General features: G+C 40.9%; 1 protein-coding gene and 1 long non-coding RNA gene across 2 annotated transcripts; one reads left to right on the forward strand and one right to left on the reverse strand.

Moving 5' to 3' along the window:
* Positions 1-314: 314 nt before the first annotated feature.
* Positions 315-3,479, reverse strand: LOC120715682 (transcription factor 7-like 1). The gene is made up of 7 exons (XM_040002766.1): positions 3,192-3,479; positions 2,800-2,858; positions 2,634-2,696; positions 2,274-2,430; positions 2,031-2,138; positions 1,883-1,916; positions 315-1,772 (listed from the first exon to the last, which is right to left on the reverse strand). Exons 1-7 carry the CDS (start codon positions 3,477-3,479, stop codon positions 1,321-1,323), a joined length of 1,161 nt encoding a protein of 386 aa, XP_039858700.1. The 3' UTR covers positions 315-1,320.
* Positions 3,480-13,554: 10,075 nt separating this feature from the next.
* Positions 13,555-14,961, forward strand: LOC120715661. The gene is made up of 3 exons (XR_005691707.1): positions 13,555-14,086; positions 14,294-14,446; positions 14,860-14,961. It is a non-coding gene; the product is annotated as an uncharacterized LOC120715661 (long non-coding RNA).
* Positions 14,962-16,471: the final 1,510 nt, after the last annotated feature.

Below are 16,471 nucleotides of genomic sequence, written 5' to 3' on the forward strand. Positions count from 1 at the left end.
ACATAATACATACACGGATTACACAACACCATATGTGACATTAAAAATAATACAATAAAACAATTAATTCCCAATTTTGGATTTCATCTTGGTCAGGTTCAACTTCTTTTTCTGAACAACTTCTCAGTGTGGGCTTTGAAATGTTCTTTGACCATCACTTCATCTTCTTCATCCAACATAAACCCACCAAGAGCATTCTCTTTGTGGGCCGGTGCTGCTCACCCGAGTAAACACGAGCTGACATTGACATGAATTAAACATAAAACATTATATACAGTATAAGATTTTGTGAGGTAAACCTAGTTCATACAAATGAAGTAAAGAAAAGTTATTAAAACAAAACGTGCCTTGCTGTTTATTCTTTCAGTGTCCCACAGTAGCACATTTCCTGCTAGGAAAATGTCAGAAGTCACATCATTTCTGTAAATTGGGAAGTAACTGTAATACATCAAGTCACCTCTGTCTCTTGTTACCAGGACTTTTTAAAATGAATGGTACAACATGGAAAGAGGCCCTACACAAGAGTTTAGCTTTGAGCTCAATATGCGATGATCCTTTCAGCCATGACATTTCTGACATGGGAAACCAGGGAATTTGATTAGAAAATGGTGAAGGATTTTCTTTTCAGTTAGAAACTGGATTTGTGTAACATGGTGGTGAAAACCCCCCAAAGAAACCAGCATATGATCAGTCGCTATATTGCATTTAATACAAACGTCCTTCGTGTATCCTTTGAATACAGAACAGATCATTTCTGATATCTATGAGTAAACCCAACGAGCACGTGTCCCAAAAGACCCCACAGTGTTTTTATCTGGCTTTTCCCTGACAGTTAGTGGACACTGACAGATGTGTGCTGAATATGAAAGGAAACAAAAGAACTAAAGAAGGTTTGCAGGGTTAAAAACAAGAACTACATGAAGGTTGTTTCATCCTGCTGTAACTTATGACAGAAGCATCTTTTGTCTGTTTTTTTATTTATTTACACAAAGACAGATGTTGAAATAACAGGAGTAACAGTTTCATTCAATTGAAATCAGTCCAATAGTCTATAATGAAATTATTGTTTTTCATTAGTTCGCAAAAGATGGGGGTTGTTGACTGCAATTCAGTGAATGCAACAGGGGAGGACGCCAGTTTGGATGGAGGGGAATCAGCAGGACAGATGAGATTTTGTTTAGGAGTCGAGTAGTTGTGTGAATGAGGAGAGGAGAGCACATTAGACTGCTGAGAGACGGGGAGGTAGTCAAGCACTGACCACATGTCTTCTTGGATTTCAGCAAAACAGATGGGCTCATCTCGGTCTTGAAATAATTCAACTCAGGGTTGAACTGATGCAGTTTGAGAGGCATCTACAGGAGAGGCAGGGGTGGGTGAGGGCTTCTGAGACTGCGCAGTGATGGGGAGGGGGTCGAGCTCTTCCAGCACTGACAGCAGTTCTTCCTCACTGTCTGCGACAAAGGCTTCCTCTGTCTGGAACTGAAGGGCTGCAACAGGGGAGTCCAATGAGGTGTCCTCAGGGAAATTCATGTGAGAGGCAGGGGAGACCTGATTTTCTTGACAGAGAGGTGTGTAGGGTGATGCCTGTGTGTTTGGCAGTTGCAAACACACTGGCTGCTGGCGAGGCACGCTGCTGTCATCTGGCTTTGTCTGTGGCTGCTCATGTGGCTCTGTCAGAAATGAATGAGAAGAAGAAGATGGCTGTGACTCAGCTGGCCTCATACGCAAGTTGTTGGCTTGTTGAGCTTCTTCTTCATGTACAGATGCAGATTCTGCAACGCAAACAAAAATACATTAAGTCTTCTTTTTTTCAACACATTTTGTCTCGTTTTCATCACATTTCTTATGTAAGATGCTGTGATACCAAGAAATCTTCTTTCACCTTTTCTAAGTCTGATTCTCTTCCTCTTCTTGCCCTGAAAACAAACAGAGTTTTCATTAGCTGATACAAACTCTGTGCAGTGACTGTTTCATCATTCAGTGCAGTGATGCACACATGTGTGAACTGCATGTTGGCACTTTGGACATACATAGTTTTCTTTGGTCGACCAGGCTGGATGCTCTTTGGCATGATTCTGTCTTTCTGTTTCAGCCTGCTTGAAATATCTGGCTTTCTGGTCGTTTGAAAGCGACTTCCACTGTGGACAGAAGATCATAAGAACACACTGTGAGCACTGCTACTACACATAACTACAGGACAGCTGGGACACATGCAAAAACATGAGCAGACAACATTAACAGATGCATAAATGAATGCAGAGTTACACACTTACTCTCTGTCCCACCACTGCATTTACGGCTGCACTTCCAGGGATGTTGAGTTCAGCAATGACCTTTGGCCTCTGCTCTTTGAGATAGAGCATGAAGGCATTTGGCGGCTTCTTGACGTATGGCCCATCTTCATCCTGCTGGGCTGGGCACTTTCTTTTTCTTCAGGAATAAAACACAGAGTAAGAGCACATGTTAGCACTGTGTACAACTGTGAGGGAAGTAGTTCAAAAACACGAGACAAGCTGTAAAACTGAATGAAATCAGGCACCATTAATGGATCATTACAATAATTCCTGCAGACATCTGCAAACAAATGACAGATACTTGCAGATCAGTGAACCAAAGCAGCAGAGCAAACTTACTTTGGAGTGGAGGTGTTAGGTGGAGGAGCAGGAGTGACATAATCATACATCTGTACACCGTTCCTACACAGATGAAGGGAGACAGATATGAGATAACAGGAAGAAGTTATGAATATAGAGATGTTCAGCAGCTGTGTTCACTCGAGTGTTTGTGTGTTTTACGTACAGTACTCCAACAGGACGCAGGTTCTGGAGCATGCTATCGGGAATTCTGAGCACATTTGTCTTGAAACACACAAAACACACAACAGGTGATGAGACAAGCTGCAATACTATCATCTATCCACTAGGTGGAAGAATTGATCAGTAGAAAGAGGAGATGTGCTCAAAACGACATTCATACATAGATTTATTCTTCTTAGTTAGTCTTAAGAATTATGATTCACTGACAGTGAAGAAGTTTACTGGTCAGCAAAGTTATTTAAGGGTCAAATACAAGAAAGGTGACAGCAGATTGATTTTACATTCAAACAAAACAGTTTTTCCTTCAGTTGGCCTGAAGCATGCAAAAGTTTTAAGCACTTTTATCAATTAAACTCTAATGACACCTGCCACTACCTCTGGTTGTCTCAGCGGTCCCTGGTTATCTGTCCCTGGCTCTCTGTACAAGTAAGCTGGCCTCATAATGATGGGAGTAACAGCGAGTGGAACTTGCTGCTGAGATACAGGAAGACAAGATCCCAGGAAGGTGTTGTTAACAAACCACCCAGTCTCTGCTGCTGGCTGAGGGGGGACAGGCGTTCCAGTGGGCAAAGGAGGAGGAGGTGGAGGGTTGGGTGTTTGCCCAAACATCACATCGTCAAGCCTGCAAGGAACATCATGTTCCAGATCTTCCCTGTTGTCCATTTTCGTGATGTTTTTGTCTGAACTCATCCAGAAGAATTTCGAACCGATTCTGTCTGAGATCCTGTGGCACAAAAGGAGGGTTTGATCCTCTTAGACTGGGACTGACATCTTATATAATACAGAACTATACAAAGGACGAGTACTATGAGGGAACAAGGTGACTTATCAGTGAAAAAACTGGTAAGTCACACTTGAAAATATGACATTTATTTTACAAAGAAGTTTAAAAAAGACATTTAAAGTGCTGCATTTGCAAACTAATTGAAACAAAACTGAAAACTATGAAAAATCAACAGTAATTAATACCCCAAACTATGAATTCTGTTAGCTCAAGACTTCACTGCATTTATATTGTAATTGTTCGAATGTGACACAATCAGAGTTTAAAACATAATGCACTGTTACACATGCAGTTACCCACTTCTACATACTATAGTGAACGGATTTCAGTTGTTCTTTACTTTTAGTTCAGCTTCAGCTCAGCCAGTTACAGCATTAAAGTACTGACCTCTGAACTGTGCTGCAGTGGGATATGGTGTAGATTCAATACTTGCAGATTCAAGTTTTACAGGCGCTCCTGTGATAAACTAGTACAATATGATGAATTGTTAGAGATGAAAGCATCCCAAAATTTGATTCATCTGTACCAACAGTGTGTTGTGTGAAGGAAGTTACTGCTTAAAGATTTATTCAAATATTTCAGATATATTTGAAAGTACATTTTGCCACTGCAATTTTTCTTTCTTGTTTCTTGATTCTTGTGTTTTCACATGATGTGAATTTCCTGGTTCACTACTCCATCACACAACATTGAAGGACAAATTGTGGGGTTGAAAGAGTTAAGTGTATCATTTAGATGTTCCATGAAATCAACCAAAATGACCTTAAAATATCTCTGTAAGTACTCACCAACGATTTTCAGTGATGGTTCAGTTCTATGTTATAAAATCAAGTTTAAAAGTGAAGTTTCAAGATTTTCTTCCGCCGCTCTGAAGAGTATGTGTTCACTCAGTGACGTTTAAAGGTGAAGAAAATGTTGTTATGTGTCAGGTTCTATAAGAATGTTACCATTTAACTCCATTGTGTTGCCAGGTAACATAAACATTCCATTACACTCCTGTTTGTTTCCAGCATCTCTTCATCAACAGTCATCATCATGGCTGGATCAACCACCTCAGGGAGCCCGGGGAAGAACTTTTTTCTTGGGCCCCCACTGAGCCCACAGTGCAGGTCAGGGTCCGTATTCCCTTAGTAACTCAATCATTAGTACAGACACAAAACAATCCACAGAAAGGTTCATGTTTGTCTCTGTTTTGAGCTTGTGGGTTGAATGTATTTAATATTTCTGATACAATTTGCAATAAAATCCTTCAGTTATTGAAGAAAACAACTGTCAGTTGTTGTGTCGCTGTTCTTTTATAAAGTCCTACAGTTGCTATACACATCAAACACACAATGATACTTCATTAATCAAACCTTACAACAAATATCATCTAAAGAAAAAGTAGTTCAATTGGATTATGACTCAAACTACGGAGCACATAAAGTGGCAGCTATTTTACACATACAGCCTGCTACAGCTTTCAATAAAAAGAGTAAACATGCTTACAAGTGTTTCACAAGAGCCCTACAGTACCCTATTAACATTTTCTAATACTGTATTTTATCCAGTTGTTTGAACTGACAGGACTCACTGCCTTCTTAGAGCTTTAGCTTGATTATGTTTTTGTGTTTTTTGCATCTTGTATCTTGTAAATTATTCTTTCTTTTTTTTAAATTGATATTTTTCTGTGTTTGTCAGGTTTCCTGTATTATTATTTTCAAAGTCCCCCCTTGTTCTTTGTCAGAGTGTCTGCTCATCTAGCCTCATGTCTCTCAGGTTGCATGTTCTCTGTTCCCAGTGTTTCCCAGTTTAACATTTCTGTTGTAGTTTCTTATTGCATCTTGGACACTATGGGGCTGTATAAAATGTGTCAGTGTCCAATTACAGTTAAGTGTATGAATATGTATGTGTGTTAGCCCTGCGACAGACTGGCGACCATTACAGGGTGTACCCCACCTCTTGCCCTATGACAGCTGGGATAGGCTCCAGCACGACCCTGAAAAGGATAAGCGGAAGCAAATGGATGGATGGATGGATGATTATAATAAAGTACTTCTAACTGAGAGTTTTTGGTTGAGAGCAGAATATGTCCATGCATGCCTTCTAATCTGCCAAATACTTTAATTACTATAATTACCATAGAGGAGAGGTGAAATGTGTGCCCCCAATCCTCCATATTTAACCTCAAATTTGAGACTTTTGTTATGTGGATTGTTTTTTCATATCTCAAAGGAAAGCAGGTCAGCACAGAATGTCTGCTCAAACATATTTATATCCAACTAGTATTGGTATGCATTCACATATTCACACAGAAATACAGAAGATATTTGCAGGAGAAACTACAGATGCACTTCTGACACAGTGCATGCATGTGACAGCTAATTTAATGTTTTTTTTTAAAAAAAACTAAAGCAAACAGAAAACATTTAAAGCAATCGCAGAGCATAACTGTCATCGCTGTTGCTCTGATGTTTGAAATGGAATGTTTACTTCCTGTTTAGCTCAGGTTTGGTCTCCATCACTGCCCGAGTCATACCAAAAACTCAGATTTGTTTTGCATGTGCAACATCACCCCCCCCCCCACCCCCCCACGTTTCTTCCTTCCCTTCCCTTTCACAGTAAAAGTCCTGGAAACTAAACTTCTGGACTCTTAGATCAGGAGAGACAACTCCTGTAAAATAGCAACTGAATAAAAACCAAACCAATAAGGTCGATTCTGGAATTTAGAGAAAATCCTGTTTTTGGTTTGACTACTGATGCGACAGAACAGTTTATTTTCTTTCTTCTTATTAAATTATTCTTTAGATATACAAATACATATACAAAACGAAAAAGGAGAATCATTTTTTCTTGTCAAATACACACGTTAGCGTCGTCTATGAAGCTGAATCCAACAAGTGTGAATGATATTGCATTGTCGAAAATGTAATTCTTCATTAAATTAAGAAAGTTTCAATTAATCAATTAATTAAAGAATTAATCATGAGATAAAAATGATCATCTGAATAAATCTATTTTGTTCACTTTCGCTTTTCTTTTGTCCTTTGCTACAAATCAAATGCAGCCCAGATGTTTAGATCAATAAGATCTATCTGGAGGAAGTTGGTGGCAAGTTCTTTCTGCAGGTGAACCTGTGGAACGGTTATTAACAGCTGTATCAGCACAAAACTGAGGCGACTGCTGATCATCAGCTTCATACAAGCCAGCAAGCCACGCCGGTCTGCTGCCTCCTGAGCTTCTTCCTTCTCCATCTACACCTGCATAGGAAGCTCAAGGCCAGGCTATTGAGGACCCAAATGGGAAATCTCCATTAAAAAGATCATCTCTTAAAAAGTTCAGTGTCAGTCATTTTTGTATCTGGGTAAAGTTGAGTCACAAATCTTAAAAATGGTTCAAGCTTCGCTCAGGTTAGAAGGAGCTGATTTCTACGTCCAGTGCCAGTTAAAATCAAAAACTCAAAGATCACATGACAAGAGCAGCGTTCTATGCCAGTTGTTTTGCTGAAAGGTCAAGTTCAGCAAAACAAAGGAAAAACAAAAAAAGCTCCCTAGGGTGTTGGCCGTGAGTGCATGCAGATCAAAAACCAACACAAACAGCCAAACAGCGGCCAAAAAGCTACCCGGGGTGCATCTGAGCCATCTTTTTATAGGGTCAGTGACCCCTCCTACTGCTGGTGGGTATTTTTGCATTCCTTGCTTTTTCCCTGTTCCATATTAAAATTAAACTAATAAGTATTTTCTTAAGTCTACAAATGTCAATATTAACCCCAACTACTGATAGAATATGGTTGTCTATACTTTTCCCCAGTCAGTTGTCAATTTGCACTTTGTTCTTCTTAAATCTCCGACTCTTTTGCAAAATTCGTTTATTTCAAGGGTTAGAGATGGGTGATTAACCGCTTGCTGGCAGCAGAGAGTCTCCTATTGGTGCAGCTTAGCGGGGCCAAGTTTATTTAACCCTTTGTTTGGACTAGTTACCATTGGCCATAATACAATAAAGGATCCTAATCACTACATTTCAGACAGCATGGATCACATGTGCTCATTCAACAAGTGGCACACACTTCATTAATATGCTTGTGAATAATATTTGATCTAAAGATGTGAGTCCTGTGATTTTAAACATGCAGGTTAAATGCTTATCACAGTGATTCGTTATGTAAACACTCCAGTGCAGGTATATATATTGTGTATATGAGTATATATGATTACATAGTGTATATGTGAGTATATATCCAGGGTATAGAGACATATATATCATAAAAATCCACAACATTAACTCATCAGGATTACATTTATTTTCTAAAATAAATACCTTAATCACGCAGCCCTCATAGAAAAAGGCTAGAAAATATCCTGATAAACCATTACTGTGACAGGAAGTGTGTGTATTTTTGCACATACCTCAGATGAGTCAGAGCGTTCACCTGCTTCACCTGTGACCTCAGCTCTCTCTACTCTTTAACCAGGTGTGTGCAGGTAAAGCAGGTGATCACCTGTTAGCTAGTTACAAACTCCTTGAATTGACACTACACACAGTTGTGTTATAAACCTGTCATAGCACACGTTTGCTCTGCACAGTGATGTCACACACACACATACTGAACACACTCCAGGCTTTAGTTTCATGGCAGCAAAGGCAAACACCTGTGTGGTAAAAGGCACCACGAACTCAATACTGTGGTAAAGATGTCACCATATAACTGCTGATGTTCTACGTGCAGTTTTTCTATTCCAGTAAAAGCTAAAATGCTGCTTTCAGCTGCTCCTTTGCCCCAAGGCGTCACCACAGCGTGTAACTCTGCATGCTTGATTTGGCAGTTTCCCACCAGATGATTTTCATTCAACTCCAAAAAGGATGTGCATCTCCAGCTGTATTCACACCAGCAACCTGCCAAGTGAATGCACTAACCATTATGCCACTGACCACTAAAATTAATCCCATAGCTCTTTCATTTCTCTCAGTAAGGGATTCAGATTCATTCCAAAATGGTAGTTTTGTTGTGAGATTTGCTTTTAGAAGGACTCTTTTAGGTGGACTTGTTGTTCACTACCACAAGGCTATTTAAATGAATCCAGTGTGAGCATCGTCAGCACACAATAACAGTGGATTATATATATATTTTCTGCTCTACTGAAAGACGTTTACTGACACTGCATAGAGAGGAGAGAGGCTGAGGAGTCATGAGTAAGTTTCAGCTTTTTTTTCATTGCACTTGACAGCTACAGAAGCTTTGTTAGCACATTAGTTAAAAACAAATAACAAAAACTATTTTTATTTTATAGTTTTTACACACTGTATATTATTTATTCGTTTGACAAATTCCTAAGTTAAAACCAATGTTCCCTCTAAGCTGTGCTTTCTCTGCACGTTCTCTGCGCACAGAAAATCTGTGTTGCGCACAAAAAAAATCGAACCTGAACTGAAATGAAAATAAATGCGTTAACAATTCATTCTGTTTTGCAGTGTGAGTCAGAAAGTGACCGGTGACTGGCTGCTCCGGCCAATGATGCAATTCAGGCTATGACAGCGTCCTCAAGCGTCCTCCTCGGTCAAAGGTCAAGTTCCCTGTGCCATAATGTTCTGGTCATCATCCAACATAATAACTCAGATACAAAAGGGCATCTTGAGCTATGTTTGACAAGGAAACCTGACCAAAGATAGTTCACTCCATTGCACTCTTCTGACACTTCCCATTTTTATTTCCATCAAAACACCTCATTCTTTAAAATTAGCAAGTATTTCAAATAAAATATTTTTCATCTTCCTCTGTAGAGTAAGAGACAAACTCGACGTGACATCTTGCCCAAGGAAATTTGGCATGCTGACTGGAGAAAATGGGGATCAAACCACTAACCTTCCAATTTGTAGGTGACCTGCCCGACCACCTCAGACACAGGTATCCCAAAAATCTCCCAGTTATTTAAGTTATTTGAAAAAACATCCAGATCAAGGTAATCACACTCAAGAAACACCTTAATTCAATTCAATTTTATTTATATAGCGCCAAATCACAACAACGGTTGCCTCAAGGCGCTTTATATTGTACATTAGATCGTACAATAATACAGGGTGGGCCATTTATATGGATACACCGTAATAACATGGGAACGGTTGGTGATATTAAAGTCCTGTTTGTGGCACATTAGTATATGTGAGGGGGCAAACTCCTCAACATGGGTGGTGACCATGGTGGCCATTTAGAAGTCGGCCATCTTGGATACAACTTTGGTTTTTTCAATAGGAAGTGTCATGAATCGCTGTGCGGCAGGCAGGAGTTGGACCCAAAATTAGTGATGTGACGTTCTGTATCGAGGCTTCGAAGCTTGTGTCGAGTAATGGAGGGGGCGTTTCCGCGATGCGCGTAACAAGGCTTGCTTCATTTATGGGAGGAGCTGAAAATGATGACGTCCGAAGCCTCGCTGCCCGGCTGTACCACGTGACTGGTTCATGAAGTGGTTCGAACTTTGCCGCGAGATATGACAGAGATATAAACCCCTCAGACTTCATTCAAAAATGTAGGTGTTTGATGGAGAGTTGCGGTTAGTGAGAGTTTGGAGACAGTTTGGAGACAGTTTGGAGGTTTATGAGAGTGAGGAGAGAAAGTCAGGAGAGAATGGAGCCAGCTAAGAAGAGGAGGATGTCCTCCCCTGTGTGGGAACATTTTGATCTTATTCCTCCCAACAAGGTATGTAAATTTCTACAGAAGATGTATTTTCATAATACTGATGGTGCAATACAATTTATGTTAAGCTGTCTTGACTTTTGTACAAGGTGAAGTGTTTGCTATGTGCCAGGCAGCTGGGATATAACAACAACACCTCATCCATGCTTAGGCACTACAGAGCTTTGCATGAGAATAAGAGGAACACCGATTGTGGAGCAAGACCAGGTGAGCCATCAAATGCAATGATAATATAGCATGCAGTAATGTTACTAAATGATATAACAATATTATACAACTGTTATAAGTTATAAGTGATATTTATATTTGTGCTTTGATTTTGTTGTCTTTCCTCAGGAGAACAATCTCAAATAGATGAAGACCTGGTTAGCATGGTGATTGAGGACTCCCAGCCATTTAGCATTGTGGAGGACAAAGGATTTAAAAGATTTGTTAAATCATTAAATCCTAGCTATGTTCTCCCCACTAAAAAGGTCATAAAAGCAGTGAAAATTTAGTTTTTACAGAATAAAATGTGAACAGGACTGAGGCTCAAAGCCTCAGTGTGTAGCTGTCCATACCTCAACGTTACAAAAGCACAACCACTGTCCACACCCCAACCACACCTCACCTCACAGTAAATAATCATTTCCATTTTAAGCATTTCCAAATAATCATTTTCCATACTGCCAGTATAAATATACACAGTATACTGCATCACTACAATATAGATGTTTTACACACTCCTTTTGTTGTTGACATTTACAGGCTGTGTGCAAAAGGCCACACTCTTCAAATTCATGCCAACTAATATTTTTACGTCCAGTAGGTGTCCTACTGGAGCAAATGAAGCTTCAAGAAGCTTTGCGCTGGGGTGAACCAATTGGATGAAAAGCTTCAGTTAGTGATGTGTCCTGTGTGTCGAAGCTTCGAATCGTGCGTCGGGTAATCGCGGGGGCGTTTTTCTGAAGCGCGTATCGAGGCTTGCTTTGATTACGTATGCAGTGACGTTCGAGGCCTCGCGGGCAGTCCGTACCACGTGACTGATTCAGGGACTGGTTCACCGGTTCGCGCCAGATTCGAAATAACATGGGCAGGAAAACAGCTGATTCCCCATCACACCGTGTTGTGGAATTGGATTACGTACGTGCTACATAGTTACTTGTGCATTTCTTCTTCGATGGAACCAGCAAGGAAGAGATGTTTTTTTTTTAAAATTTTGTCTCTCCTAATAAAGTATGCACACAGTAATAAATATCACAAATGATAAACACCAAAATATAAATAAACAACACTACACATCCTATAATCTGATTTCTGTCTTTTAGTTTATTAAAAAGTGAAGCACCAAACACTAGTTTGTGTCATTATCCAGATGTACATAAGGTTTACACATCATTATAATCAAAGAGCCCGCTTCACTTGAATTGTCCACTTGATGGCGCAGTAGAGCAAATGAATCATCACAATGCTTCGAACCATGAGTCGACCAATTGGATGGAAAGCTTCAGTTCATCATGAGGCTTCATCTCACCATCACTAGCTTCAGTGCTTCATGAAGCTTCATCTGCCCACCACTACCCAAAATGCAGGCACGAGGTTTAAACACAACGAACTCAGCTTTATTGCTGGCAGGGGAAAGTCATACAAAAGCAAACTAAACTGGAAAATGACAAACTAAACTCACAGGGATATCCACACACCATAAGGGACAACGCAACACTGACTCAGAGAAACACAGGGTTTAAATACACTGGGAAGTAACGAGGGGAATGAGACACAGAAGGAGGGCACAGCTGGGAGAAATCAGAACTGACGAGACAAGGAAGCAAAGCAGGACACATTCACATAAGACACGGACCTTCAAAGTAAAACAGGAAGTATAACACTGAGATGCGGACTTGACACGGTGGAGACAGCAACTAAGAAACAGACAAAAACCATAAGGCAGAGGACTCTAAGAACCAAAATACACAGAGGGAAATACTAAGCTTGGGACACAAGAAACTAGACTCGAGGGAGTAACAAAAGACCAACCATGAGAACATAATTCAGAATACAGAGTGACAGAAAACTCAAGCACAAACATGCAAAGACACAGACGTACACAGAACAAAGGGGGCACAGAGAAACATGGAGGGCAAGGGATCAAAACTAGAAACCATAGAATAAATCACACAAGTACAAAATACAAGAATCACAAAGAACTAAAAACGCTGGGTCAGGAGACCCAGGATCCTGACAGGAAGAGGGCCATGTGACACATCAAACTTATTGGTAATGTCACAAGAAAAACAATGGTGTGCTCGGTTTCAACGTAACTTTATTCTTTCATGAGTTATTTACAAGTTTCTCTTTGTTCACAGCCATTGACATGTCAAAGAAGTCAACATGTGAGGAGCGGATCGAAATATGTTGATATCTGGTGAACGCAGCAACTGTGTCATTGCAGCAGATTTCAATGCAAGACACCCTACAAGACCACCCATCTCCCATGCTACAGTCAGCAACCTGCTTGCTAAGTTTCATGAAACGGGTTCAGTGTTGGGTTTGCCAAAATGTGGACGCAAGAAAACTGTCACTAATGAAGAAACATCAGCTTCATTCAGCAAGAGCCCACAGCATAGCACTCGCCGCATGTCACTGGAGAGTGGCATTAGTCGAACATCCCTTCGGCGGATATTAGCTACTCACAAATGGCACCCTTACAAACTCCAGCTGCTGCAGCATCTCAATGAGGATGACCCAGATCGGCGCACAGAATTTGCAGAATGGGCAAAACAAAAATTGGAACAGGACCCTCAGTTCATGCAGAAGATTTTGTTCAGTGATGAGGCAAAATTTTATGTGAATGATGAAGTTAACAAACAAAACCACCGCTATTGGTCTGACACTAACCCACATTGGATGGATCCCTCCAAGACTGTTGGAACAACAGAAGTGATGGTTTGGTGTGGTTTAAGGGGTACAACGATAGTGGGTCCATTCTTCATCAATGGAAACCTCAAGGCCACTGGATATTTGAAATTGCTACATGATGATGTGTTTCCCTCTTTATGCACTGAAGCTGGCACGTTCCCTGAGTTTTTCCAGCAAGATGGTGCACCACCACATTATGGGTGCCAGGTCCGAGCATTCCTAGATGAACAGTTTCCTGGAAAGTGGATTGGTCGTCGTGGGCCAGTTGAATGGCCCCCAAGGTCTCCGGCAGAACCAGGCTCAGTGAGGGGCGGCCAGCTGCTGCGACCGGTTGGGGAGAGAGAAAGAAGATGGGATAAAGACCTACTGTGGAAGAGAGACAGTGACGGAGTTTGTGACTCTGTGTTTATGTTTTAGTAGTTATTATTATTCTGGGTTTTGTTTTCATGTTCCTATGTGTTCCCCAGTCTGTGTGACGTTGTTGCGTTGTGTCATTGCGTGTATGTGTTTCCTGTTTTATTTTGAAGGTCTGCGTCTTATGTGAGTGTTTTCAGTTTGCCTCCCTAGTCTCGTCACGTTAATCACTCCCAGCTGTGTCCCCCACCTGTGTGTGATCTCCCTGTGTTCTCTGAGTGTTTTTAAGTCTTGTCTTCTGTCTTAGTCATTGCTGGTTCGTCTGTGTTGTTTCCCCTCGGTCTCCCTGCGTCTCTCCGTATGTATTTCCCCGGACCTCCTGCATCTTCGTTTCTGGTTTGTTTTGTTAGTTTTACCCAGTTTAGGTTTTCCTGTTTCACCTTCACCCACGCCATTGCTGTTTGTATTTTCTTTTGTTAAATAAATACTCATCTGCACCAGAGCTGCCGCATTTTGGGTCCTATCTCCAATTCCATACGTCTGCCACCGCGGACGTGACAAACAGAGGTTAATAACAGATATGATTCAGTGCAAAGAGGTCTATTAACACATAGTGAGTGAGAATCATGGAAATCCTCCAGCAGCCTACATCTATTGCAGCATAACTAATGGAGGATTCAGGGTCACCTGGTCCAGCCCTAAATATATGCTTTACCAAAGAGGAAAGTTTTAAGCCTAATCTTGAAATCTTGTCTCCTGAATCCAAACTGGAAGCTGGTTCCACAGAAGAGGGGCCTGAAAACTGAATGTGTTCACTGACCGGTGTTGCCAGCTTTGGTGGCTCGTCTCCCGCTCGAAGAGGACCAAAAAGAGAACCATACAGTGTTCAGCTGCCTGGCTGTGCTCTACACACACAGCCCTGCTCTGGTACAGTAAAAACCACATTTACATTTGTTTACATTTCCAATGTAGAGGATGAGTTTAGATCACTGTGGTCCAAGCTTGTCGTCAGTTATAGAAACTGGATGTTGCACAGGAAAGTGTGTTTCCTTACATTTATTTTGTGTTGACAGAAGTCTTTGATTCATATTGATTATTAAAGAGCAGCTGTTCACATGTTTAGAAAGATGCTTTGAAAGGAAAAACTTCCAACCAATCATTTCTTTTATTAAATGTTAAATCAGTTATTCTTACAATCCAACACATGCAGAAACTTTGACATGCTCTGATGTAAATCTTGAACTTTTTCACATTGTGCATTTTGTCCCTAAATTTTAAAAATATTTTTAATTACACTTTTTTTCTTAAATGTTTTTATTTATTTATTTTATCTCTTTCAGGTCGTGAATTTAATGAAACCCATAGTTGCTGCTTCCAGTCATGTCGTGGGCAACAAGGATGTTGATAAAGGTGAAGATTTCTATGGCCACATGCAGAATAACTCATCAGACTGCATGTTAAAATTCCTTTGAATGAACCCTCATGACTCAGAGCTTCATATCTGATGTCTCTTAGCATCGTGCACAGCACTCTCATCAGTATTTGGTTCTTTTGTAGTGATCTGTCTCCAGTGTTGACCTCTAACTCTGTTTGTTTCTCCTCCACAGAAAGCCAGAACATTTCAATAGCACTCATGAGAAAGTTTGCCCAGAACCACAGTGCTGAGGTCCAAGCAGCTGTGACCTCACTTACTGCACAGCAGAGACCCTTGTTAACGTGCATGCCGTGTTTACTTTTTCTTATGTTAGGAGTTCGGGTTCACCATCCTGTGTTCTGTATTTTGATTTCCTGCTTCACTATAAATCGCTGCTGCTGTTCTTTACGCGGTTTGGACACACTTCTTGCTTTGTTCTCAAGAGTGTGAAGTAATGGAGAGTTTTTCGTTCCCATTGCTCTTTGGGAGTCAGCGGGCTTTAACCTGTGGAGAAACACGTGTGCTCTTGCTCCTTCAAACGGTTTTCTTCAGAGATTTCTCACTGTTTGTACACATGCTGAGTGGTTAGTTTTGAAAACACTTACTTTACCTTTACTACTCTGCTCAGAAATGCAACCTGTGACCTTACACAGCCCAAAAACTTATCCTAAAACATAAATTAACAAGGACAGAAGCTTTTTACAAATGCTTCAACAGTGTAATTCTAACAAGCTATGCAATACATCTAATGTCAGTTCAGAGGTATGAAGTGATGACACTTTGACATCACTGAATAAAAGCAGTCTTGTCATAATAAGCTTTGCTGTGGACAGTTGGAGCGTTCATGTTAAACTTTTTCTTACAAATAAAAAAGGTAATCAGATGTTAAGTTTGTTCAGTTTTAGTTGTTCTCATCGTGTTGCTCCTCAGATCTCCCGTTGTCCCTGAGCCTGACTAAAGCTCGGCAGCTTGTTTTCAGGGCATGGCAATGCAGATATGAGCTAAATGTGACACAGCAAAGAAAAATCAGAATCAAGAAACCCTGAGCTGACTTTCATGGCTGCAGACGTGACATTAAGAGCCTCACAGATCAAAAAAGTATGGGATTTAAACTGCTTCTAGACCTGCACACGTCTGTTTCCAGGGCAGGATATCCATTCCACTGCAGCAGAAGGAGCGATCAGTGTGGGCCTCGGTGCTGTACAGGACCTCCTGGAGCTGCTTGTCTCCTGGCATCTGGGCTTTCACTCGTATCTGAAGGACAAAATAGGAAAATCAAGTTGCTCTCACTGTCACCTGATTTCCACAGACTGCCATCTGACCACATCCCTGCAGTTGGATCCCACCGCCGTACCTCTAGGATGGGTCTTCTTGGTGTCAACCCAAACCACCCTCTCCTTCAGCTCTGAGCTGAATATATACACACGATTGCTTCTTAAAAAACAAACAAAAACAAAAAAACGTCCCCACACGGAGTGAGACTCAGTCTTGGATGCCCAGATCAGCCAGTGTGGTGTCCAAGAAAGGGAAGGGTTGGT

Source organism: Simochromis diagramma, unplaced genomic scaffold (genome assembly GCF_900408965.1).
Source record: "Simochromis diagramma unplaced genomic scaffold, fSimDia1.1 OVJJ01000451.1, whole genome shotgun sequence".
Classification (NCBI taxonomy): domain Eukaryota; kingdom Metazoa; phylum Chordata; class Actinopteri; order Cichliformes; family Cichlidae; genus Simochromis; species Simochromis diagramma.

Bases quoted from the DNA above. Each gene is read 5' to 3' on its own strand.
- LOC120715682 (XM_040002766.1), bottom strand. From the start codon at position 3,479: ATGGACAACAGGGAAGATCTGGAACATGATGTTCCTTGCAGGCTTGAC. The intron at 2,139-2,273 runs GTAAGTGTGTAA...TTCTGTCCACAG, and splicing joins ATGCAGTGGTGGGACAGAGA to TGGAAGTCGCTTTCAAACGA. The intron at 1,917-2,030 runs GTATGTCCAAAG...GTTTGTTTTCAG, and splicing joins GGTCGACCAAAGAAAACTAT to GGCAAGAAGAGGAAGAGAAT.